We start from the raw sequence: 26,309 nt of genomic DNA, 5'->3' as shown, positions 1-26,309 counted from the left end.
TATCTTTGTTTATTTGGTTTCATTATTTTAATTTTATGAATTTTTTTGTCAACATATTTTATTAGCTCCATCCACGTATTTTGTTGGGCTATTTACACTAACCATGATTAATTATAGTTCGTACCCAGCAAGAACAGTCTCTGTCTGATTGTCAAATTTAGGTATGTTTGGTTAGCTCTAAGGACAATGTCTGATATTATTGGGTGAAAAGCTGTAGAAGAAATATATGAAACAGGGAAGGAGAAGTAATTGTGGAGCCGAATCCTTCTACTTGTTGTGGGTAAAAGATCATGTCGGGTTCTATGTCATGTTTCTTCACCGGGGTGCAGTATTTTTTTTCATTTTTGTTACGTTCGGTTGTATATGGTGGTGTGGTGTAGTTGAAATGACAAGTATTTCGTTGCTGACATAGGTGGTCCAGTGTGTACAAGCTAGTACAGTTCTCCATAGTCAAATGGATTTTGTTATTCAATAGTAAGAAATTCATTTCAAAGTCATATCTATTCGTGAAAATTTTACACACTCATAACCTCACAATTTATATCTCGTAAATTAAATGTTTCGTTAAGCTCGAGTGTGACTTTTGCATATAGTTAAGGCCCAAATGATGGTGTATACATAACCTTCAGTCTCAGGCCTTTTAGGCCCTTAGCTCAATTATGTTTTTGGTGACTCTGGACTTTAGGCTCTACATCAACACTCACTTTGATAATGGAAAATTTGACTTCGATCAACAAGAAAACAAATGACCCAGGAATCTTACGCACGGAGGAGGTATCTTATTTGGGTATCTACTAGTCTTCGCATCACGCATGCTAGAACTATTTTTACAAATTAAGTTCAATTAGACGAAAAACACTTTTCGTTTTAATATGGCACAATCGCACAAATAATTGGTTTGAAAACAATAGTCCTGCAACTTCTAAGAGCAATCACTTGCTCTCTTGGTTCTAAAATAAAACCACGAGTCTCAATTCAACTAAATTTGTTTGTATTCAGATCTTTCTGCACAGATTATGTGAACTGAATGGAAAAAAAAAGTGACAAAACACGTTACATGTGGTCTCGATTTTAGATCCGGGTCACAGAAATTAAGAATTGAATAGTTAAAGTGAATGTCATTTTATTATAAGAAAAAAAATTGAATGATATATCACAAAATCTAGAATTAAAGGGAGAATTTTATAAAATTAAACACTAGTACGATATCGACTTATCATTTCAGGAGTAAGGTGGAGATTTACTGCTTTTGAAACATATATCCTTTGCGAAGAATAAATCAGACTCTTGTTATTCCCTAATATGAACCATGTTCATTAAACATTTTTGTGAAGACTTGGAAAAAATAAGCAATTTTCCTATAGATTCTCGAAAAAGTAAGTGTGAAGAGCTAACAAAATTGTTGACTTATTTTTACCAATCTTAAATTTGAGCTTAAGGTAAATTTAAGCTCAAAAAGCTACTTCATAAAAAGAGGATTACTTTTTTACCCAAAAAAATAGAAGATTATCTGGACATTTATAAGTTGTTCTTTTGTCATATTTACAATTGATGTAGGATCTAAACAACCAAAGAACAAAGAGAGATGTGGAAAATTACTTTCCCTTGCTAAATTAACATAATGCAGGTATGATTGATAACTTAATAGGCATTAAGAAAGAAGAAAATCAATAAGGGTGCAAATTAAGGTGGTGGAATCAATTGATTAACTCTAGAGAGCACAGATATTACGTATGACTCAGCTATAAACATGACGAGACAATGACATGATCATCAGCTGTCATCATACCATGATGTAATATTTTGTTCACATTGGTGATGGGGGATCGTGGAAGATTTGGTTCACTTGTAGAGCACACAATATCTAGACTCAGATTCCCATTTAGCTATAGCCATTCCCTTCGAAGGCATAAGTTCCTTGGGTACGAGCTGCACACCGAATTTTATTGTTCAATTATTCAATGCTTTGAACAGATATTTGTCACTAGAATGAACCAACACATAACTTGAATTCAAGGTTCGTAAATGCTATATGCCGGGCATTTAAGTGAATATACTATATACTTCTCACGGGGTTCTTAACATTGAAGACAAAGTAAAATTATTTTACAGATATATTCAGAAAGGCGAAAAAAGGAAAGATGCTGAAACCTATTGTGAGTGAAAAGAGATGGTAGGCCGGTGAAGGATAAGACAACAATTGAAGTGAACATCTCTTCGTTGTTATTTCAGTTAGGCTCAGCCAATTTTACTCATAAATGCTGTGTATGTTAGCTTGAAAGGATTAAACACTAAATTCAACAGCCACTTGTTCCATAGGGTACGCGCATGAATACTTATTGAATTGTATAATGGTCTTAAGTTCCCTTCTTTCTACACACCCATTTGGATCTTAAAATTCTAGTTAATGAAAAATCAGAGGCTTCAATGTTGGGGTACCAGCCATCAGGATGTTCAGTAACTATATTCTTGAGCCACTTGTACACGATTTCTTGTACTTTATCTTTTTTATCCACACATATGTGGGACCACCACTATGACTGCAACACTTAAATACTTATCCTTAATTTTATTACATGCCATCTATATTTTGTTCAATTTTCCCCTTGAAAAATATCTTCCCTGACATGAGCCTAAACAGCCACTGACTAAAGAAATTATTTGTGTATAACATATTATAATCATAAAACCAAATGAAATCATTATTTAATTCATGCAAACCCATAAATTGAAAAACAGCACCTATATAAACTCGTCTACATATAATACTTGTCCATTCGGCAAGGAATATTAAAGAAAGCATCAATGAAAAAGTTAAGCTGGGTCTCATCAGAAACAGCCACATAACTTTTTTATTGCAAAAGAGCCCTTCAACTAAGTTTAATACATCTGGTTAATGAAGACCAAAATGGCTGCTTATGTAAGTAGTATATTTCATACATATATGAAGTTATGAAGAGATGCAATAGCTAAATTACTTTTATAAACCACGGCCAAGCTGGTTACGTATCTTGCAGATATAGTCAGTAGCCAATCCATCAACACACTTCTCTTTCTTTGGGCTAACAGCTTCAGTTTTGATCAGATATGTGGGGTTTGCACGGCTCTGTGGCTTTTGAGACCTTTTGGGTGCAGCTGCAGGGAATTGATCAGGAACAAGAGGTTCTTCCATATCAGAATAATTATACCCTGAAGGGTCTTTCCCACCCTTTCTAACACTGCTTCTAGTGGTAGCTCCTCCAAGGGTCTTTTGTGCAATGGAGAAAGAGGATAGCCTAACGACGTTAACAACAACCTTCATTGATTTCTCACAAAGAGACATATCATTCTTGGACTTGACACTGCTATCCATGGTGTGTGAAGAGATGGTTGTTGCAACATCAAAGGCATGCAAGGTCAATTTATAAGCATACGATGTAAATGGGTGAATTGGTCTTTTTGGGTTCTTTCTGGTTTCCTGTAAACTGTCATACAAAAATATACTAATCTCAGCTCCTTTAGTGGGTGGATCCCTTGCCCATTCAGTTAAATGAAAGTTCTTTTGCAAAGAGTACAACCCACGTAATCTAGACAGAATCTTGTTGCGTTACTTGTCCATTTGACGAGTGAAATCATGTGGTAGCATACATATAATTAATTAATAATTGGTTTCGTGACTTTGGTCCCTGGTCGCACCATATGCAAAACCATTAAGATTCTGGGCTTTATACACATGGCAAAAGTTGATTTCAGGGACTAGTATATATGTATATTTATATGGCCAGAGACTTGTAAGATGTAATCTCGAATTTACCCTGCCCTTAAATCAATCACCTAAATCACATGTTTAAGTGTGTTCGATATTTTATTACATTTGTCACTCAAAGTCTAAAGTCGGGGAGGAATAAGATTCTTTGATACTTCTATTTGTGTTTTCAAGAATGCCTCTCTCACTGTTTGTTTCTGAATACTTGTCTTTACTTTTTAAGTAGTGATTTCGCCTTAGCCATTACGCTTTTCCTGAGTCATCTCTTCCTGTGCACCAGATCCTCTATTTTTCGAGCATGTAGCGATGGAGGAGAAAGCCCTTTCCAAACAACCACACAAAGATAAGCACCTTGATAGATTAGGCAGATACTTTTTTAGATACTATTATTATTTTGTGTTTTCCTACTTTCTACCAAAGAAAAAATGTGTGCACTTCTAGAGAAATGGAAACAAAGCCAAAGACATTGATGCTGACACCTACCTCTCTCATAGATTTTAGGTTTAAATAAATTATAAATCCATAAAATTATTATACCTTCTAATTTTAGTTCTTATAAAAATTTTATTCAGTCTCAGTCTCTCGTTAAAGACTGTAATCTTTTTCTTTTTTTTTTGTATTTTTAAGATACTAAAATTGAAAGACTAAAATAAAAAAGACATGATAGTTTTAGATACTAATAACTTCTTGCATAGATTTCATAACCAAAACATTTGATAGCTAGTCTTGAATAGCTCATAGCTACATATACATAAGGAGCAACAATGAATATGCATAAACGTTTCAGTGGCGTTGCTGCATAAATACGACACCATAATTTGATACATACAACTCTTCTGATGAAGAATAAGTCAAATATGCCATCCACTTCCCCCCTCATATTTTGGGCACTGGCTAGTCAAATATGTTAATGTTTACATGAATGGATGACAAAGCAAAGCATATCTTTTATCTTTGTTTAAGACAAATGAACTAAGCTGTCATATCAGAGCCACTAAACATTCTGTACTATATATTATCTCTGCAATGAGCAGTTACAACGTTCGTTCAAGAGTTGCCTTTGATTGAAAGAGAATCGTGGGTGGTGGCACCTTTGTGAGAGAAGGCTTGGGTTACGTGCATGCTAAGAAAGAAGAAGATTTGGGTTACTTGTCTTGTTGAGGTAATAATTTGAATATACACATTTTCTTCCTAATTCAGTCTAGGTAGATGAAAGCCAAGGGTTTGGTGCCACATAACTGAAGCCTTGGAAATGGTCACCTGCAGTGGGTGTGGGTGCTGGTGAGTCATCAGGAGGCATTGCTGTCCAACATTGGTCAAAATTAGCTGTGCAATCTTTCCCAGAAACATCTGGTTTAAACTTTGGTTCCAGTTCTCTTGCCTCCAGTTTGTTCCAATTGATTGACCTAAACCATTTATGACTTTTGATCTGGTCATCTCCATTTGGCCCACTGCCCAACCTTGTCGATGGATCCTTTTGCAGCAACTGTAACAAGTAAACAATAATGGACAATTTTTAGCATTGGACCTCTCTCTCTCTCTCTCTCTCTTGCCAAAACTATATTTATTTTCACTCTCAATACATAAACATTTGGAGAACATCATGTCCTGTGTTCTTTTATATTCTTTTTCAAATTTATTCTTTGAATGATGATGCTTTGTAACAAAAGAACAAGTACAAAAATGTGGCCATCGATGTTTTACTATTTCTAAAAATGGGCATCATGTTAGGAAGGGTGGTTATACTCATTGTGCTGATGATTTTATTCCCTTCAATTTTGTACTTCAAATAATTACTTTTTTGGGCACGATGATCACATCTTGAGTGTGGCTATTTACAGCGCAACCTACACCGATTCACATACAGTAGCAGGGAAATCATGGAAGATTTTTTCCACTATTTTTTATTAGAATGCTAAAATCATTTAAAAATCATATTGTTTTTAAATGAAAAGTAGATTAATAGACCATCAGGTTCAATTTAAATATATTTTAAAAATTGCAATGTGTTTACAAACTATAGGGTTTTTTTTTTTTTTTTTTTTTTGAAAAAGGAATTTAGAATAGTTATGACAAATATAAATTGGAATATGCCTATGCATATGGTATTGGGTTGAATTGACATATATCTAGTTTCGTTACTTATGCGAAGCCACGGTTCATCAAACCAATTCAGTATAAATGTAAAATTAATGTTTTAATGAATCGAATATCCAAATAGTATTACATAGGATTACTTCATGAGTAAAGCGAAACACTTAACATAGGATTTCACCAAAACAAATCATAAAAAGAAAAAACATTGGCATGCAAAAAAGATACCAACGAAACATTACGGCAGTGAATTCAGAGATCTACAAAGTAAAATCTATACGTCTTATTTGGGGAACCAGCATATTATACTTGGAATTATATTACCATAAGAAGGGAGAGTAGAGAAAGAAAAGGACCAAAACTAGAAAACTGTCAGGTACTTACTCCTTTTAGCAAAGAGTGAGCTTCACTGGTAAGGAAAGGAGGCAGTTTAAGTTTTTCTTTAATAATTTTCTCCTGAAGTTTCTTTCTGTTATTGTGCGTAAATGGTGCCTGCCAAATAAAACTCAACAATCAGGAAAAAGATGAATGAATACACTTTCTAACATAACAAAAGCCCTTTGTATTGGGCAAGAGATTCTTTAGAGTGGTACAACTTGCTCCAAAAAGCCATCAAATGCTGGTAGCTCTACCACATGCTTTTACACACATAAGAAACAAAATAGGAAAGTTTCCTAACAGCAAAATAAACAGATTCAACCAGACATCAATTTTTAAAATATAAATAAATAAAAAGATTGATCCTCAAATAAGGATCTATAGAGATAACACACCTCCTAACTTTCCATTACCATAATTTTAACTTAAATCAAGCTCACCCATAAAAGGTAAGTTTAGAGTAAATCCATGTCATGAATCACATTCACAAGCACCTGCTGACTCCACTATCTTTATATTTTCTACCCAATGCATAAGCAACTATGCCCTGGCCAAGACTTACCTAGTCAAGACTCCTCTATTCAATATTTAATTGCAGAGACATAATTGATTCTAACTTGTAACAGTGCATATTATTATAGTATCCACAAATAATTGAACCGGTACTACCTACATAACATAAATCCTTGTAAATAATGCAAGAGATGTGATTACCTTCCCTGTTAGCATTTCATACAAGAGAATACCAACACTCCACCAATCTGCATCCTTGTTATGGCCTTTACCCAGTAAGATTTCAGGAGCCATATACTCAGTGGTCCCACACATAGAGTTGGATCTGCCGAATTGGTCGATTTCTTTAGACAGTCCAAAATCAGTTAGCATCACCTATATGAACAGGACAAACATCAAGGTTCAGTAACATAGAAAATTGAAAATAAAAAAGGAAAAACAGTAGGTGGGCATTGGCATTACATGGCCATGGGCATCCATAAGAATGTTTTCAGGTTTAAGATCCCGATGGACGATGCCGTTCTTGTGAAGATGTGCAACAGCAGACACTATCTCAGCAGTGTAAATCCTTGCCTGATCCTCACTACACATACCAAACCCATAATTAAATTTTATTAAAAATACATAATTTAATTAAAGGCGAAGAGAAGAAGGTACCTGAAAATACCCTGGCGATAGAGATGAAAGAAAAGATGGCCTCCATTAATGAAGTCCAAGATCAAATATAATTTAGATTTTGTCTGCACATAAAGTAACTAATTATGAATTGAAATAGAAGTGTATTTGATTTGTTGTATGAAAGTAGAAAGTGAAGAGGAGAGGAGACCTGGAAAGAGTAGCGGAGCTGAACGATAAAAGGGTGAATGACTTTAGTGAGAATATCTCTCTCGGCTTTCATGTAATCAACGTGATTTTTCTTAATGATGGTGTCTTTCCTCATAACTTTCATGGCGAAGACCCCATCACCGTCAGAGCAATCAATACCCTTTTTCCTAACAAGAAAGACCTTACCAAAGGCACCCTGCCCTACAACTCTAAGAATATGGAAGTCAGAAGGTGCCATTTTAGGGGCCTGGGAAGGGTGGGTAGTGACGGGGACGGTCACTGGTTGGTTATCGTCGGGTTCGGAGTCGTCATCTTCATCTTCGTGGAGGAAGAAGAGGGGATTGGGGGAGGGGGCGAAGCGAGGGGAGGGACCCACGAAGGAGTGGGACCTACTGTGGATGACGCGGGGGCTGGTCATGGATGGGGATGGGTTCGGGTCAGAAGAAGAAGGTGGGATAGTGAGCTTGCTGAGGTGCGCGGCCATTAGGGAGTGAAGGCTTTTCTTCTTCTCCAATGCCGACGCCATGTGTTTTTGTTTTATTTTATTTTATTTTCTGTTACATTTAGTGGATTATGGGAGGGAAAGAAGAAGAAGAAAACGGAGATGGATTACATTTCGCTCAATGAATTGAATTGCTGAATGATTGATTGGATTTGACGGGAATTGGCATGCCGATGGAACTATGGAAGTAATAAAACAAGGAGTTGAAAGGAGATTCTGACGCGCTTTTCATGTTCGTCAGAATCACCTACCCTTCCATAATTGAAGTTTACCAGGGCCGTTCCCGAATAAATATTTTTTTTAGTAAGTATTTAAATTAGTTTTTGGGGTTGTGTAAATTAAATATTTAAATTTAAGATTTTTCAAACCTTATTTATTTTTTACTCTCTAATTTTATTTACTTTTTAATTTTTAATAGTTATTTTACCCAAAAAAATGTGTTACGTATAGTTAGATTTATTATTTAATCTTAAGAATAAAAACTTTTTACCAATACAATTTCAAAAATATTTGAAGAATTTACTCTAATTTTCTATTAAAAAATAATTAAATGTAGTACTACAAATATTCAGATTAATATTATAAATATTTAAAAATATTAAATTCAACTCTTAGGATTAAGCAATTACTAATAATAAAATTTTATTAAAAAATTATTTATCATATTTTATATCTTTAATATAATAAATATAATTTTAATTAAATAGCATAAATAAAGCACCTATCATATATAAATTTTATCCTTTCTTTCCCTCTTTATAAAGAAAATAAATTTCATTTATCCTTGGATCTTAGATGTACATCGTAGTAGATCCTCTTTCACTTAAAGCTTCGGTTTGGATAAAAGAAAATCGACGGCTCTTGCTTTGGGTTGTAATAATTTAAACCCTACCCAAACTGGATATATATGGGAAAAGAAAAAGAGTTGAAGGTCGCATTGCTCGTTCTTGTCTTCATTCCCCTCTACTTCTTGTCAACATCTGCATTCGACTTCAACATTCGTCTCGCGCTATACTCTCCTGGAATTTCTGCAATGCATTGGTCACTCTTCTCATTCTCGAGGAATCCGAGGATTCATCACTTCCTTCCCTTAATCCCTTTATTAACATGCTGGAAGTTCAAGGTGGCCGACTAACCCAACCTGAAGGCTATTTGGTGGGGACAGCGGAAAAAATTCTTCTGATAATTTCGCCCACTTTGACTAATAATTAGAGATTTTATGTAGTAATCCAAGTACCTAGCATGGCATTTGTCATATCATCTATTCAACACAACTTATTAAAGTGAAATAAAATTTAATAGTAGGGATGAATATTCCGTTCAAAATTTTTAACGCTGGAGACGTCACAGGTATCGATAGGAGATTAAATTACACTTCAATGACACATCGACATCACATCAATAAAAAATCAAATTCAAACACGGAATGAATACAACTCAATCAGTTTATGGTCCAATATGCCGCATATGTACTTAATACACACCCTGCTCCATTTTAAGAGATTACTCCAACGAACGGAACACGGCCACCATCACAGATTTCAAAATCGATAATCATTCCAACTAAAAAATAATTGCAGTAGCTTATCAATGTACTCTATTTTCCCCCTTTTTTTTTTGTTTTCATTAAATTACAGTTGTATACCATGTAACCGCCCCCAAAATTGACAACCAGGACAAATGATATTACTCACCAATCCCACATCTCAAGAATAAAAAGATACAACACCCTATTTAATTTCTTCCGGCCAACAGAGAACATGCAGGGACAAATTCTCCTAAAAAAATGGAGAATGATAATGGATAAAAAAATGAATATAACAGATAGATAATACACAACCAACTAGCCTAACCGATAGACAGGACCTAAACAAAATGGCCCTCCCTATTACAGGCATTTTACCAATCCTCTATGATACATTTACCATATTCAACTCAAGCGGTCTCAAAGCTTCTTGAACTATTTCCTGAACTGCTCTGTTACGTCGACAAACATCTGAGAGCTCTTCAACAGGAACAGTTAATACATTAATATCACCTCCACATGCTGCATCAGAAAGAGCTTTTAAGAATCTTGATCGCTCCACATCTGTTACAGCTGTCGATGGAATTAACAAAACACTCTTTTTTGCCCATTCCAGTACTTGCAGCCCGTATGATCGAGTTAATGCCAGTAGAGTATAAGATACCTGAGGAGGTGCAGGTGCACACAAATTATAACACATAACCTGTAAACAAGGTGAACATGTACAAAAATTTAAAAAGGTAACATTGACTTGAGAAATTACCACATCCACTCGGGATTTTGGAAGGGCTCCAGTCAATGAAGCAATCAAAATCCTGGTGATGCTGGCACCTCGAGGACTAATTACACTATCTCGGATTGGAATAAACTTCTCCCCCACAGAGGAGTTACCGAGATCAAAAATATCAGCCAAGAAATGCAATATGGAATTGGAAGCCTCCCTGCAGAGGAGAAAAGCGCAAAGGTTAAACAACCACACTAAGTGCTGTAGATAAATTTTATAAAATATATCCACTGGATTCTCATAGCATAAGCTCTTTTAATATTAATATCTACAGAGAAAAAAAGGACGACAAATAGATTTAGAGGTAGATAAAACATTTAAATCAACAGCATCTTTCAATATAAAATAACCCTGGTATTCTATGAGGAAAATATTACCTTTTAAATTTATTTCATCTAATCTAGCCAAGGTAGTTCTATATTTCAAAATATGCAAATATTATCATTAAATCCACTTTCCAGCTTCCATGCGTTCAATGAATGAATGCTATCCCTCATGCCTTAACCATAAAACAGCATAAACAAAATAAAAGCATTACATTAAAGATACAATCTACATTTATGATAGAAATTCTAAAATGCAGGCAACAAGGAAGTGAGACATGGAGCAGCTTGAAAATTTGTTAAAAAATTCCTTGCATCTCAACGGTGAATAATAAACAAAAAAAGATCAAGAATATACATAACACCCTTTCAGAGGAATGTGGAATGCTTTCAAGGTTGGGTGTGAGTGCATGAACATGAAAGAGAGAGCCTGTACCTATGCTGTACGGTGATCCCAATCATAGAGCAATCAACTAATGAAGGAAAAACAGACGAGGGAATAAACAGTTGAGGACAGTAGCGAATACACCTTGAGGCCAACAAAAAACAATCATCTGCTATATCAGGCCGGGCTGTGAATTCCTGCAGCAAGAAATATGTTCAAATATCCAAAAAATATCAAAAGATTGGGAAAGGACTGTAACCACAAAGCGACTTAAATTAAACCTGAATGTTTGTAAGAAGGCGTGTTGTGTGCTGGAAGAGTGCTTCAATCAAATTTTTCAGGTAGTCAGCACAAGATGGATCAGAACCAAATATCTGAAATACAAGAGACACCAACACCATAGTTATGGCAAACTAATTCATTGACCACATAATATAGATAAGAATTTTGTATACCAATTTTTCATGCTGACTCATTCATATAACACATTTACTAACGTGCACAATATAAAGGTAGCCAGCACAATGTATAACTTTGGCAGCATTTGGTTATTAAGAATGGTTAGAAAAATGGAAAGGTACAATATGAATACCTTTATAACTTCACTAGAGAGATAAAGAAAGCACGGTTGATGGTGCTGCCGATATAGACTCTGAATCTCTTCCAGCATGGCACCAATTGTGAGTCCCATGAACCTTCCAGAAGTTCTCACCTAGAAACATGTGATAGAACATTGCTACATAGCATTCAATAATACAAACTAATCTTTTCAACGTTGATAATGCATAGAACCAGAGTTGAGCTTGTACAGACTCTTTAGGAGGAAGAAACCACCTGGGAACTGACATTAAATTTTAAATTTGTATCACTGACATGGCTGACAAACAGCCAACTGAAAACACAGTTTATTGCACATGGGGAAAACCATAAACATATTATGTTCCAACCTCAAGAAAAATCATGCAGGAACATACAGCAGTTTAAGAAATAATTAGCAAGGATTGAAACCACACCCAAAAGTTGCAAAAATAAGGGAAGTTAAGGTAGCCCAATCCAATTGAACGACTCAACAACAACTCTTGCAATGTCATTAATTATAATTGGCCAAATGTAGAAGAGTTAATGGTCTAGCTTACTCACTGCATATTTACATGCTCGGCAGAGAGATTCCATTGTTCTCATGTCCCAGGCACGACTGGCATCAATATCATTATAAAAAAGTCTCAGATAACCAAGCTTCAAAATGTAAAAGACAATGAACAGGCAAAGAAAACAAAAAGAAATGACAGACATCATAAAACACTTACACATCAAAAATAGCCTTAAAAATTGGCCACAACCGTTGAATAGCATCTGCCACAACTTGAGGATGATTTACATATCTATAAGCATATTCAGTTCCATGTTCAGGATTGGGTTAAAAAATGAGCCTAAAAGAAGGGTTGGGATACATGGACATAGCAATATTAATTATGAAACACACCTAAAGATGTAAGCAAATCGGTCAATATGAATTGTTAACTGACGAGAAGGTCTTTTACTTAAGCTTTCTGCACCTTGATTGATAGCTTCCTGATGGAGCAAGATGTATTAAGAAAAATCATCAGAAGAAAACAAATAATTAAAAAAAATCCCTGCAGATGGTCACTAACCTGTAAAGGAGTTATGACTGGTATGCATAATGCTTCAAGAGCTCTCTTAGCATCATCTGGAGGAAGTTCAGTAACAACCATACTGCAAGGATATTTAAGATGTTAAAATCAAATAGCTACTATTCAAGATAGAATCATAGCAAATAATCCTACCCCCAAATATAAATACCTTAATGCTTCAACCAGATGCAAGGAGTCTTCAGCAGGAACTTTGAAACTATCTTCTCCATTAACTGTCCTATTGTAGATGTGAAACAGACCCTCTAAGCATCCACAAAGCTTTTTCCGACAGTCTGAAATCAGAACCAAATCATCTGAGTAATGATTAATGTATCAAACACTAAAAACTTTGTCAATCACCAACTTGTCTCCTTAGGTAAGAGCCTTGAAGCACTTTTATTAGGAAGAATGATGACAACGATGATTGAATTCTTGACCATTCGGTTATAGAGGCTATCTCATATTATCTCATAAACCAACTATGGTGAAGGCTTGTTAATGGCTTTATATCTATGACATATAAATTCTAACACAAAAATTTATAATTCTCTCCATCAAATATTCATTCTAAATTAACATGCCACAGGAAAAATAATAAAATCATTTAAAACAACATATTCCATGGTCTCCCCATTCAATATTCTTTCTCTTTTTTATCTTCTAAGAATCACTACAGATGTTATTCAGTAAAACCAATAAAATTATCTTCTTTTTCGCTTTCTTGTTGGATAATTAGATTCATGATACTTCCTTTTCTTGATAAACATATGAAGCTTATTTAAACCAGAAGCATCATCCTATAAAAGCACGAGAGTTTTTTGTCATTATGCATGAAAATGATAAAAACAAATGCCCCATGTAAAACTTCAGCACTAAGCTTCATAATCAGAAAAAAAAGTTCAGAAATTGATTTGTTATCATTTTAATTGTAGTGACCCCGCTTTGCAATGCATTCACTGAATGTAGTTTTAACTCACCAGAGTAACTCTTCAACATTCCAAGAGATAAAAAGAAATTGCATAAATATACTCAGACATAAATTGACTATACCATCACAGATATGTCTAAATGCCAAAGCAGCAGCGGCAGCACATTCCTCAGATGTACCCATGCCATTCATTAGGATATCTAAAACTGAAGGCAGTATAGAGAGTCCACAAGATGCAGAATCAAGCCATTTTGAATAAGCTCCAATAGTTAAACACACTGAAAATGTGGCAAAAAGGCATAACAAGCATTTTATTAGAAAGGAAGCATAGAAATTTAAATAGAAAAGCTACAAGGCGGAACTATTTAAAAAAACAGCATGAAGCACATTACCTGTCTGAAGTAGTTGGGGTTGATGAGGAAGTTTTGGAAGCAAGGCCATGATCTGTATGAAGCAAAAAACAAAATACAAATATGCAAATGTCTTATATGAGTTCACAATAGAAAATATTCAGTGTCTGCAGTTAAATATTTATTCTCACACAAAGCAAACATCAGGGGGCCGACCTATTATGCAAAATAAACATTTGTACCAGCCACTGAAAAAGGGTAGCAAGTATATTGCCATATTGGAGTTGTAAAAAAATGTAACAAATGAGTACCTGCCTAAGTAGTTCTCTGTCAAAATTAAAAAATTGAAGTTGTAAAATTACACTCAGATTATTAGTATATCAAACAGACAGTAGATAAGGGGAAATTAACTTAATTTTCCTGGGATGCAGCCATATATTAAGAATCACCCACCCAAGTTTTTAATATTTAAATTCACTCCCTTACCATTCACTGTCATATCTAAACAGAAAAAACTTGTTGCTAGCAGAAGGCACTAATTTTTTAGTATAACAATTACCGTACCACTTCTACGATCTCCTTCAATGTATGGTTAAAATGAAAGGAATGTCTTTGCATATTTTCAATTTTAAAAAACTCTTCACGTACATATAAAATGTAGAAGAGATAAAACAAAATTCAGAAATCATTGTTTCTTTTTCAATAAAATTTTTCATTCACTATTGAAGTTACTTTAATATAAATCACATGAAACTAAACCGTATTTTGTACCTATGTATCCACAAAAAGAAATAAACATTGATAGAAAATCATCTAAATCATTCTAGACAGAAGTGAAGAGTATATAAAACCAAGCAGGGATTTATAACACGGCATTGAAAGGCAGAAAGTCATTTGTAAAAAATAAAAGCCAGCAGGAATTCTAGTAATTTGGCCACACATTGGAGAAGATCTATATAATTGCCTTTACAAACCTGAGGCATTACTTCTGCTTCAACAATTGACACATAATTTGATATGGCCCGAATACAAAATAAAGCAGCCTCTGCAGGACGCCATTCCTTGTGCTCATTATTTCCATGGGCAGATACAGCCTAAGCAGGAAGAGAAGGTGGGATTCAGAACTACTGAAGAGGATTAGAAAATAGCATTCACATTATGTAGACAGAAGTACATACAAGAGGCAGAAGAAATATAGCCAACATCTACAACCTACATGCTGATATTCAGGTTAATGCAGAGGAAGATGAAACACTAAAGACCTGGAAATTCAAGATATAATACACACCTCAAGAAGCTTCATGTATAAAATTTTAAGGGTGGCATCGCCACCAAGAACTGATGCTGCATCTGTTAATACATCCGCAACAGCTGAAACAACAATGTGCAGTTAGCCTGTTAGAAATATCATCTAATTGTGGTTGAAATGAAAATGCTAAAGAGCAACCCATAAACTAACTTAGCTGTTGTAGAAAATAGCGTTTCAGGCATGGAGTAGGCGAGGGGCCCAGCACCTCCCCACACAAAAAAGGTCATCTCTAGTTTAGTATTCAAAGAGATCAAAAAGCATTACAGCTTAATACTAAATTGCTTAATGCAAAGGAAAATTTTTCACTTTGCCATCAACATCAAAACTATTCCCAAACTACCCTTGAATTAACCCATAAAATTATCTCAAATCCAATCTCAAGTGTCAAACTCTAGTCATTCAACTTGTTTCATTAATCAGAGTGGTTCTAAATTCCCCACTGATGAGAAACGTCAGATCACATGGAAATGACAATTACACTTAAGGAAGCTTTATCTATGTTGCAATTATGACAAGTCACTTTTTTTTTATCTGGATTAAAGTGATGTTAAAGGGAGAGAAAGAAACAAGCACAGAGGCCAAGAAGTCATCCCAAGGGAATTAAAAAAGGTACATAATAGTCGGGGAAATGCCATCAATTTGGCCCTTCATACCACAGTGTAAAATAAGTATCAATTGAGGGACCAATTTGATGTCTATAGATACTTTGTGGACTAAACTGATGTCCATTTAACATGGAGGAACCAAATTCATATCCAAAATCTGAGAGGCAAACTCAGTGTCTCCTATAGCTTTGGAGGACCAATTATTGCGCTCCAATCCAACCATAATCATATGTTTCTTAATTTCACATCCGTCAAGATTTCAATACTACTACTCCACAACAGATTAGAAAATTCCCAACAATTTTGCAATTCAATGTTCAGAAAGTGAAGTTGTTTTGGAAAATATGTACTTTAGAAATCCCCAGCAATTGCTACTAAAATAGCCATATCTAAGGGTATTAAGTGCACAAGCAAAACCAATAATTTTGTGCGTACAACACCCACACTGCCACACATACAAATCCATTGCTTTCCTTGACTGCATTTAATATCTATAATAAAAATGAGTATATAATACTTGTAACCCAGGATAGAATCAATCCACTGCACAACAATATAGGAGACAAAAAGGGAAACCAAGCAAATGCATCACAACACCAAACCATTACCATATTTAGTCTGCTTAAATTCCTTAAGATCCTCATATGAAAGGTCTTGATAATCTTCAGGATACTGCACCCTGAAGCTAACCTGTAAAACATCCATGAAAAAAAAAATAACATAAAAATAATAACAGCTACACAATCCAGTCATAAATGAAGATAAGAAGTGTGATGTTTAAGCGATGTGTGCATAATATAATGTCTCACAATGAAACAACAATGTTGAGAATAATTTTGTACATAAGAGTCATGCAATTTTTTATTGGATATAGACAATTACAAAATTGATTAAGGTGGCACAACATGGGCATGAAATCATGCATCACCAAGGGTTTCAAACAGTTCCAGAGGAAAATTTTGATTACAACTTCAGTTTCCACCCAGGAAGACTCACCAGCGATACAAGTGACTCATATGCAGGACGGAAAACCTGCAGCCTTCTATTTCTCTCAGCCTCAATGGAGGCTTCATTCCCATATGAAATATAGGACTCCCTGTCAGATTATGTAATTGTCATATTTACAATCTGATCAAGTCAACGCCCAATAAAAACAATACTTTCTAGAGGGGAGAAAAATCACCTTTTGGTCAAGTTCAACTGAAGATTGTGCCAGAAGTTAAAAGTCATAGAAGCAATATCGTATTCTGGATGCGAAGCAACTTCCAACAATGCATGCACTATTAACATTGATTCATCTGAACCTGAAAGTTTAATTTGTGAAAATAGAGATCCAATAAGTTAAGTTAGTTAACAACCACTAAGAACTATGAGCAACTTGCCAAAGCTACAAAGTTATTCAGAGTGTATGAGAAAGCACTGATGATTCTCAAGGAAACTGATAAAGCTTATATCTATGTACTCGTACCAGTTGCAATCAGTTCTACATATGAATCACCCATGTCTGCAAATAACCTAGCAATCGCCTTCACATCTTCCTCATCCTAAAGCCAGATAAAATAATCATGAAAGAGTCTTACAAGAAGAACAGCATGCAATTGTGTTTAAGCTAAAAATGTCAACATAATATATAAAGTATGAAACATCTTTTTGATCATACAAAACGTGGAAGAAAGCTACATTTCTCAATGTTGATGGTCATTCCATAGTCATACAGTTTATAACTGAAATCCTTAAAAAGAATTTCTTATTGAAAAAGTATTGGCTTAATATTGAAATGAGAATTTTTATTTTTTTTTCAAATTTTACAATTTTTGTTGATTGAGACACCTCAACAAATTGTACAGAGTGAGTGTCACACACTTCCAGCAGTAATTTACAGAGGCACAAAAACAAAAATTTAGGAAAGTAACTCATGCATCTATTTATCCATTGGCAAAAAAAAAAAACAGCAAAAAAACACTTGCACGAGTGAACTTCAATAACATCAAAATGTGGCTTTTCTAGTTATATCATGTATCAGAAAAATTATATAGAGCACAGTTGTTGAAACTGCTCCTACAGCAGCATCGCCTCACAAGTCACAACATGCAGCCTTGCCACTACAGAATGTTCACCCAGTCATATTTTTTAGAAGCAATAGTCGTTGTGTTCATGGCCAGATAATGGCCATCGCACTACAATGATTATTGGGGCAAAGATCCCTTTTTACCGCACTACTGTTTCACTACTTCTTTGGTATTATAAAGGTGATTTTGGAAATTCCATCCCTCCTCTCCCATAAGAATGAAAATTTGAATCAGCACCATCACATAGAAAATTGTTACATACGCTTCAGAATATAGTTCTAATTGAGTAGGCAATCCCTCAGGCCCAAGGGCTTGCAGATTTGGAACTCAAAAAAGTGTTTACCTTAGTAGAATCACTAAGTTGTGCTTTAAGATTCATAACTTGAGGTACAATGACTTGAATTAAGGGCATATTTGCAGAAACCCCATCAATATTTCCTGCTGCAGTGTAGTGTATTAACTCAGAAATCACTGCAAAAAGGGCACAACAAGAAAAGAATATTACATTGCCAAAATCCCATGTGACAATAACACAACAACAATAATAATGAAATGGTGGCAATAATAACAAATGCTGAAACTGAAAGCAAGTTCAATCATTAAATATATCAAAATTTTAAGCAAACAAGCAAAAGAGGAAAAAATCGAAGTATTTTAAGGTGATGATATAGCTACATAAAAACTAATCTTCCACAGTGTATAATATTCTAGGCTGTGTACTAGTGCAATATTACAGGCCTATTAGTAAAGTCAAATACAGTTAGCTTTTTATCCCACTATACTCATATAAGCTATGCTCCACTTAATAAACCTTATAGGATATCCATTCCAATTCCAACTCTAAACTTAACTCCATTTCTCACACTATAAAGCGTACCATGTTCCCACAGTCAGCACTTTCCAGCCACCGCCACCATTACCTTGCTAATGAATAGTGATGAAGAGGGAGTTGCAGCAGGGAACGTTAACTCACCCATACGTCCTAGGGGGAGTATTTAAAGGGAAGAGGATATCTGACACCTCCAAATGCCAGGATCTTTCACAACAGCAAAAAGGCAGGCCAATGGAGCTGATAGTGAATTGTGGAAAGGATCTTCATACACTTGTTTGGAGTTCAAGTATGTCACCAGCCTCCAAAGGTGGGAGTCCACGTCTTCTGAGAAGATTAAGGAGATGAACTTGATGGCAAGTTGACCATAAAAATTTTAAACTCTACCACTTTGCTGGTCAGATTGTTACAAATTTCGTCGAGAAAATATTAGCTTTGGAATCAGAACAGTTGTTGATGGAACAAGGAAGGACTAGTGCTCTCTAAACTTTGTTCAAGCTGCACAGAAGAGCTTCTGCCCAAAAAAAATGTTAACCCAAAGGGAATGTAAACCACACCTTTGAATTTTAAGTTTCCTTTCTTCCCAATTTTCCTCCATGGCTGACAGTTGCTTGTATTCTTTCATAAAAGATATACTTTTACCTCTTTCAGGGAAGGAGACCAGATTTTTTTTTTATTTGAGAAATTCTGTATGCAAGGGGAATTTTTTGGTCATGGTAAAAATTCTTTATTCAATCAATTCAATTTATACAGTAATGATCAAACAATTGAAAGTATATGATCTCAGCTTTTACCATTAGACTGGCCATGAGGCATTTATCCTATTGTTTTATAGTACTGTCATACCTTTACATTATAAGATTCCTTAACACTTCAAACATTTAATATTCCAATGATAATTAATATCAACGCATCATAGCATTAAACTATTTGCACATTCCAGCTTATTTGTATACAGGGTTTTGTGGCTTGGATTTCCAATAGTGTCGAGAATTATAATAATTCTTTATTTATTCTACAATTATATCCTTAGTGTATCTGCATCAATCCTAATGTTCATCAACAAGCACTAATAGCGGGAAAAAAAAATTACATTGACTAGCAAAAAGAGACCACTATTATAATCAATATAGTTAGGCACCAGACACCATGTATTTGTCAATTTCAACTATTTTGCAAATAATTTTTTGTTGGAGTATGTCAAACCTCCATGTTCTCAGCAAACAGATAGTCCAATTCAACGGCTGCATATTTTCTAATAGCTCTCGACTTGTGATTCACAAATATAATAGAGGGGAAAAGGAGGAACTAGAACTAGTTGACAACAGCTTTGGCAATTTGACCACTTGTGTAGGGAGTCTACTACTTACACCCCACACAGGGTTCCTCAAAGTCAACTTTATATAAACTAAAAATATTTTACTTTAAGGAGGAAAACAGGTTTTAAACAATAACAAATATTAATAATGAACCAATTTGAAATGAAAAAAAAAAAAAACTCAACACGTTTTCATGCTGCCTATGTGGGGTGTAAAAATGTCTATCATCAACAATTTGAAATGCATTTCGTAAATATTTTAAAATTAATATGAATGTTTTCCCAGTTGTCATACCATTTACAGATGCCTCTGAAAGTAACTCAGAATTCAAGCTTGACAATGCTGTGAGAACTAATGGATGAGAACTTAGAACAGATCCAGGAATCCTGGAGAACAAAAATAAAAATTCATTTGTGGTCAATAGAATGAAATACCTCCCTCTCTTTTTCCTCTGTTAAAAGATTGAGAGAAGAGCAGCCTCAATATATTTGGTAAAAAAGAAATATAATTTCATCAAGTTGTAATAAACAGTAACATAATCCAAAAGCTGCTTCTTTCAACTTTATAAAAACCCAATCCCAGAATTTATAGATATGATCCCCACACTTTTTTATCACTTTCGCTCTGCAAATAGTCCACATATGGAGAACTTACAACAAAAGTATACACTCCTTTTAACATTCTTCTACATGAAAGCCAACAATTAATGTTGATGTAACCCTCCCACCCCAAAAACAAATTACAGTGAGACCATCTCTGGGTAATACAGAATACTCACATGACTTCAATAAAAGCTTCTTCTGATCCATTATATGATTTAACTGAGCCTTTGATGCGATAAAAGTTCTTAAAAACTAGGAAGAAATTACCTTAAAGCCTAAAAAGAAACCTTGAGGAAGAATAGCATACTACTACCGTCAGTAATACACCATTGATAAACAAAATTTAGTAACAGAGAAATTTTGTACCCATGCTTTAGGCGAAGCCACGAAGCAAATGCCTCAAGAACCTGACATGTTAACATGAAAACATCACCATATGACCACTCAACAATAAACCTGAGTTTGAATTACCACACAAGAATCATACAATGGACAGTAAGTAAATTGATAAATAAAATTAACTGCTCACCTGTTCCTTAAGCTCAGAAATAGTCAAACAAGCTGTTAAGATATTAAGAGCAACCTCCATTTGAGAAGTAAGCTCTTTTTCAAATTGACGGCGCCTTTCTGGACGAGCTGCTATCTTATAGTTTAATACCTCCTGCTTATGAAAATAATGTAAAAGGCATGATATGCAACACAAACAAAAAATTGCTAATAAACCTATTTTTACTGAAAAAAAAAAATTTAAAACCATTTAGTGTGTATTTGGATTGGATTATTTTTAGGGATTATTTCAATAATCAATTTTAAAGTTAGGATATTTAAAATGAAAAGAGGTTTGAAGATAATTTATTTTGTTTCAATTGTCTAAAATAATCAACAGACATTATTTGCGCGAGTTGGTTTTGTATGTAAATCAACTGTGGGGGATAAAATGGGAAAAATAAAAATTAACCGAAAAATAATCTGTTTAGCTTTTAATCATCATAATCTCCAAAATTTTGTTTACCATATAAACGCATTTGTGTTAAGATTATAATTTAAACAACCAAACACATTTAAATAGGAATGCCAACAATTTTATTTTCTATCAATCCGATTATAATCTTCAAAAATAATCTCATCCAAACATGCCCTCAGAATAATTGGAGTCATGTGATGCTGAGCACTATATAAAACACTATACGTCAAAGTAGCAACTTTGTAAATCATAACCGCTTGGCATTTAGTCATTGAAAGTTTAGACATTTGTCTAATTAATATGAAGAAAATAAGATCCATGTTCCTCACACGTCACTGATGTCAGCTTATATACCTCTGGCAAAACGGTAAGTAACTCCAAGAATCCTGGTATATATTCTGGATGGGAATCCATCTCATCCCTAAGCCATTTCACTATACCACCATCCCCCCAGTCTTCTGCAGGCACATGCACAGCCAATGCAGCCACTGCAATGCTAATCTACAGGACCAGACAATTTTGAACAATACATTTGGGCACATTAAATTCCATATAAAATGCACAAAACTAACCAATGAAACAAACTACAAAGAAGATAGTAGGGCACAAGGGACTTCTAAAGGACACCTGAGTTCTGACTTTTGGAGGACCCCTGTGGAACTTTTTCAGTAATGTCTGCATTCAGAAACAACTATAATAAAGCTTATATGCAAACATATAAAGTATTGTTTCTACTTAAACATCTTCATGATCATGGCACCATAAACCGAACAATTTTATACCAGAGCATATGAGAAGAAAGGAGAATATAAGAAATCCCTTTAAGATGAATAAAATTACATATCTCAAACTTCAATAAACTCCCTTGGAACTGCACCAAAAATATACAGATACTCACTCACATTTAATGAGTCACGCAACGGCCGGAAAGCCGTAGAAGGAAGCTCCTCAAAGTCTCGTTGTACCTAAATCATACCAAAAAAAAGCAAGCACGAAGAAGAAGCCCTTCTAGTTAAGCATTTTTCAGTTACAAATTAGCATTTAATATTCTTAAACCCGTACAAGCAATAACTATATCAACCGGAAGTAAAAGAAGAATAGAGTTAGTAACCTTGCTTCTCAAGGTCTGAGAACAAAATATCAAGGTTTCTAGATTGCTACTGGGATCATGAAGTAAATTATCAGCCACCTGCAGAAAATAAAGCAATGTACATATGCACCGTACACAAGCATATTCGAAATTGTGTTTCAGCACTAAATTACTGAGCTCGCAATTCACAAATAAATAAAATAAAAGCCCTAATTCTCATAGAAATCTAAAAGCCACATAAATAGAAGCGACTCCAAACCACAGCTGGATGACTTGCGGCGAAGTTCACAGCTCCAGAATCAACGACAATTGTCAAATCGAAAACAAAAAAAAATAGCATTGAAAAGCAAACGAATTATCCAGTCATTGGCTCAAAATCAAATCGGCGCGCGGAGAAGAGAAGACCAAATCGGAAAGCAAAGGAAACGAATCGAGAGAGGAAGGAACGGATTGAAGAAGAACCTGCCACGCATCCAAAGTTCGCTGAAATTCTTGGAGAAAGCGATCGGCCTGCATGCGCACCGTATCATCGGGGTGATGGTACAGTGCATTTAGGGCTTCCTTCACAGTGTTCTGAAGGTCCATGGTCAAATCGAAGCGAATCGAATCGCAGCACCGATAGAGAAAGAAGAAAGCGAAGCTCAATCTAGCTCTGATTTAAGTGTGGCTTTTGGATTTTGGTGTTTTGGTGTGGGCAATGCGTTTGAAATGAGAGTGGGTTTGTTGATAAAGCGACGAAAGGGGTTTTTGGCGCCCGGTGAGAAAGGGTTGGGGTCTTGCTTGGAGGGGTTTGATAAATAAACTTTGATAAGCGATCTTCAAGAGAGAGACTGTCTCGGCCGTTCGATTTATTGACCCATGGTCAATGCGCTTTTTAGCAGAAGGTTAATACGCGATGGAGTGCGTCTGATCTGTACACGTGGCGATTACTATTCAGGTTGGAGACTGGGCCCCACTTTACAGACCGTCAATGACTCAATGCGTGAATCCTCGTTGGACGAGGAAGCCTGAACTTCAGTTGTTTTTCTTTAAATTTTTTACGTTTTGCTTGACAATATGCTTGAACTTTTGAAGATTGAATCAGTATCTCCTTGGTTTAAAAGTTAGTTAATTTTATTTTAATAATATTAAACTTCAAATATTTAATATAATTAAAATTTATGTTTAAATTATTTTAAACTATATATTTTGATTAGAACGTGTGTTTTTTATTAAAAAATAAATTGATAATTCTATTAGAATGCCTAAAAATGTTATAAAAAATAAAACCATGTTTATCTTATTCTAATATTTTTTAAAACTCATTCTAATAATTTTAATGATCAAAATTATTATATGAGCCCTGTGTAATAAAAACTTATTTAAAAAGTAATTAATTAAGTTGCACTCTTAAATGTAGTTATATATTTTTTTTTAAGAAGAAGATATGAAGTCCTATTTCAAAGCAAAACAATAGAGCCCGAGGCTTTTTATCCTAATTCAACCTAATAATTTTTAATTGAGACATTATTTTATATTTAAATTGACTTTTGTTAAAAAAATGTTAACAATCTTGTAATTTTATATACCTTTATTTTATTATCTTCTTACTTTTTAAATATTTTTTACTATTTTATAAAACAATTATTAAATGAAATGAGTATATATATATAATTTAAATTTTATATAAAGTATTTAATATTTTTAATAATTAAAAATTTGTAGAAATAAAAGGCAAGATACTTTCAATTTTTTTTACTTTGTAAAGTAAGTACTGAATTATATATATATATATAGAAAAACATGCAATAGCTTCTTCACTTGGTAATTAAGATAATTTATATGTGTAAACATTAAAAAGATTTTAAACTTATCATATTTGAATTTGATTTGGAGATCATAAATTAAACCATAGGTTAAAATAGGATGACTCCATATTTGATTTAAGTAAAATAAAATGTCAATCTCAATATTTATGACCGATGATAAATAACTAAAAGTGGTAATTTTTTATTGAAAATTTGTATTTATACTTTGAGAATATAAACTTGTAATAAATACTATATTTTTAATAAAATTATTATTTTCCTTATTTAAACTCAATCTTAATTAATAAAACCATAAATAAAATATGTCATCAAGCATTTGCATCTTATCATTTTATAGCTATCTTGATTAGGTTATTTAATTTTCTATTTGGTAAAAGGAAAGAGGCAAATAAATTAATCCAATCGAATTTAACACAGGGCAATATTTGGAGAAAAGATAAGTCATATGTGTTTTTTTTTTCCTTTAAAAATACCAACATAAAAAAGAAGAAGAAGAAGAAATAAAATATACACAACTTTAACGTCGCTGTACACTTTTTATTTACGTTTAGGAACTTATGACATAAATTTATTATTTTATAATTTTTTTACAGACCATTTCCCTGACAATTTTTGGATGATAAAATCATAGACTACGTGTTATCGTGATAAGAAGACACAGAATAAATCCTTATAATTATAATATTTTTTTAACAAAACATGAAACTTCCATAAATAACTCACTTTATCCCCCGGAAATCAAGTTGTTTGGAATCCCTCCTACTAATTCTCCTAACAACAGTAAGATGGTGTTCTGGATTAGCAAAATTATCAACGGAAGAGATAGAATTTGCCTCTGACTCTCGTAAGGAAAATAATCAAAGATAAAATAGTAGCAAGATACTCTTTAGCATACTAATTTAACTTACCGTTGGTTATTAACTAAAATTTATAAAAACTATTAAAGTAGTAGCGTAAACAATCTAAAGAGGCAAGTTCATTTAAATCGTAAGTCATTTGTGGTTTTGTACATGGAGGTGGACGAAGAAGGAAGTGCAGCAACTGTTGAGGCCAACAATGCAATGGCCATGATCACTCGCTCGCAGGAAGAGAAGGCAGCTTTGCAGATGGATGCTTGGTAGTATCAGAAAATGATGGAGGAGCATATTGAGTATGCCGAAAGAGTCCTTCAAGCAAGTAATGATGTGCATCTCAAACAAGAGGAACAAGTCAAAACATTAGAAACCCAATTGGAAATTTACAAAGATAAACCGTTATCTATGTTTTCCTTCTACCCAAACAGACCATAAAAGATTTTAAAATGGAGGAAACATGTTTTCTTGACCGGATGAAGAAAATGAAAAGTATAACTCTCTTGGCAGAGAGTGGAATCCGACACACTTGTATTCTAACGAAGTGAACCATGCATGATCCATCGTTTCCCTGCCTGATTCTGATGGCAATTGCCTAATTGACTAATCTTGAGCTTAGCCGAGAGTACTAAAACCCAAAGTAGTTATACTAAAAATGACCATAATTGAATTTCTCATGGGTTTGCTTCAAAAAGCCAACAGAAATTTAGCTTGTGATGGAAATTGACTTATTCTGACACTAGATGCTTTGCAAAGGGCAGCTCAAGAATAGGAAGCAAGGATGTGAGTTTCTTTCATCTCAAAAGTCAAAACCCTCTGCTTAATATTTGCCAACCTTGGCCTTGGGGGTCAATGAAGA

At 34.3% G+C, this 26,309-nt stretch overlaps 2 protein-coding genes across 4 annotated transcripts; both read right to left on the bottom strand.

Annotated features, from left to right (window-relative positions):
• Positions 1-4,418: 4,418 nt before the first annotated feature.
• Positions 4,419-8,342, bottom strand: LOC113846840 (serine/threonine-protein kinase AtPK2/AtPK19-like). Of its 2 annotated transcripts, XM_027475530.1 has the most exons (7): positions 7,557-8,217; positions 7,388-7,470; positions 7,193-7,313; positions 6,932-7,105; positions 6,224-6,331; positions 5,006-5,231; positions 4,482-4,868 (listed from the first exon to the last, which is right to left on the bottom strand). In XM_027475530.1, exons 1-7 carry the CDS (start codon positions 8,079-8,081, stop codon positions 4,858-4,860), a joined length of 1,248 nt encoding a protein of 415 aa, XP_027331331.1. In that variant the 5' UTR covers positions 8,082-8,217; the 3' UTR covers positions 4,482-4,857. The 2 variants fall into 2 exon arrangements, with proteins under 2 accessions (XP_027331329.1, XP_027331331.1); XM_027475528.1 differs by having other exon boundaries at positions 4,419-5,231; positions 7,557-8,342.
• Positions 8,343-9,454: 1,112 nt separating this feature from the next.
• LOC113848562 (transportin MOS14) lies at positions 9,455-23,573 on the bottom strand. Of its 2 annotated transcripts, XM_027478173.1 has the most exons (27): positions 23,254-23,573; positions 22,813-22,890; positions 22,604-22,666; positions 22,329-22,376; positions 22,056-22,202; positions 21,267-21,398; positions 21,104-21,144; positions 20,430-20,521; positions 18,331-18,458; positions 17,387-17,462; positions 17,102-17,222; positions 16,915-17,014; positions 16,527-16,608; positions 15,293-15,375; positions 14,979-15,098; positions 14,047-14,098; positions 13,777-13,932; positions 12,896-13,019; positions 12,727-12,808; positions 12,558-12,646; positions 12,382-12,456; positions 12,215-12,269; positions 11,667-11,786; positions 11,356-11,448; positions 11,126-11,271; positions 10,346-10,523; positions 9,455-10,246 (listed from the first exon to the last, which is right to left on the bottom strand). In XM_027478173.1, exons 1-27 carry the CDS (start codon positions 23,374-23,376, stop codon positions 9,968-9,970), a joined length of 2,883 nt encoding a protein of 960 aa, XP_027333974.1. In that variant the 5' UTR covers positions 23,377-23,573; the 3' UTR covers positions 9,455-9,967. The 2 variants fall into 2 exon arrangements, with proteins under 2 accessions (XP_027333974.1, XP_027333975.1); XM_027478174.1 differs by lacking the exons at positions 22,604-22,666; positions 22,813-22,890; positions 23,254-23,573 and having other exon boundaries at positions 9,552-10,246; positions 22,316-22,376.
• Between the last annotated feature and the right edge of the window lie 2,736 nt (positions 23,574-26,309).

The sequence above is a fragment of the Abrus precatorius genome, unplaced genomic scaffold (genome assembly GCF_003935025.1).
Source record: "Abrus precatorius isolate BTA unplaced genomic scaffold, Abrus_2018 Scaffold8, whole genome shotgun sequence".
NCBI lineage: Eukaryota > Viridiplantae > Streptophyta > Magnoliopsida > Fabales > Fabaceae > Abrus > Abrus precatorius.
This window is presented reverse-complemented; position numbering and strand designations above follow the sequence as displayed.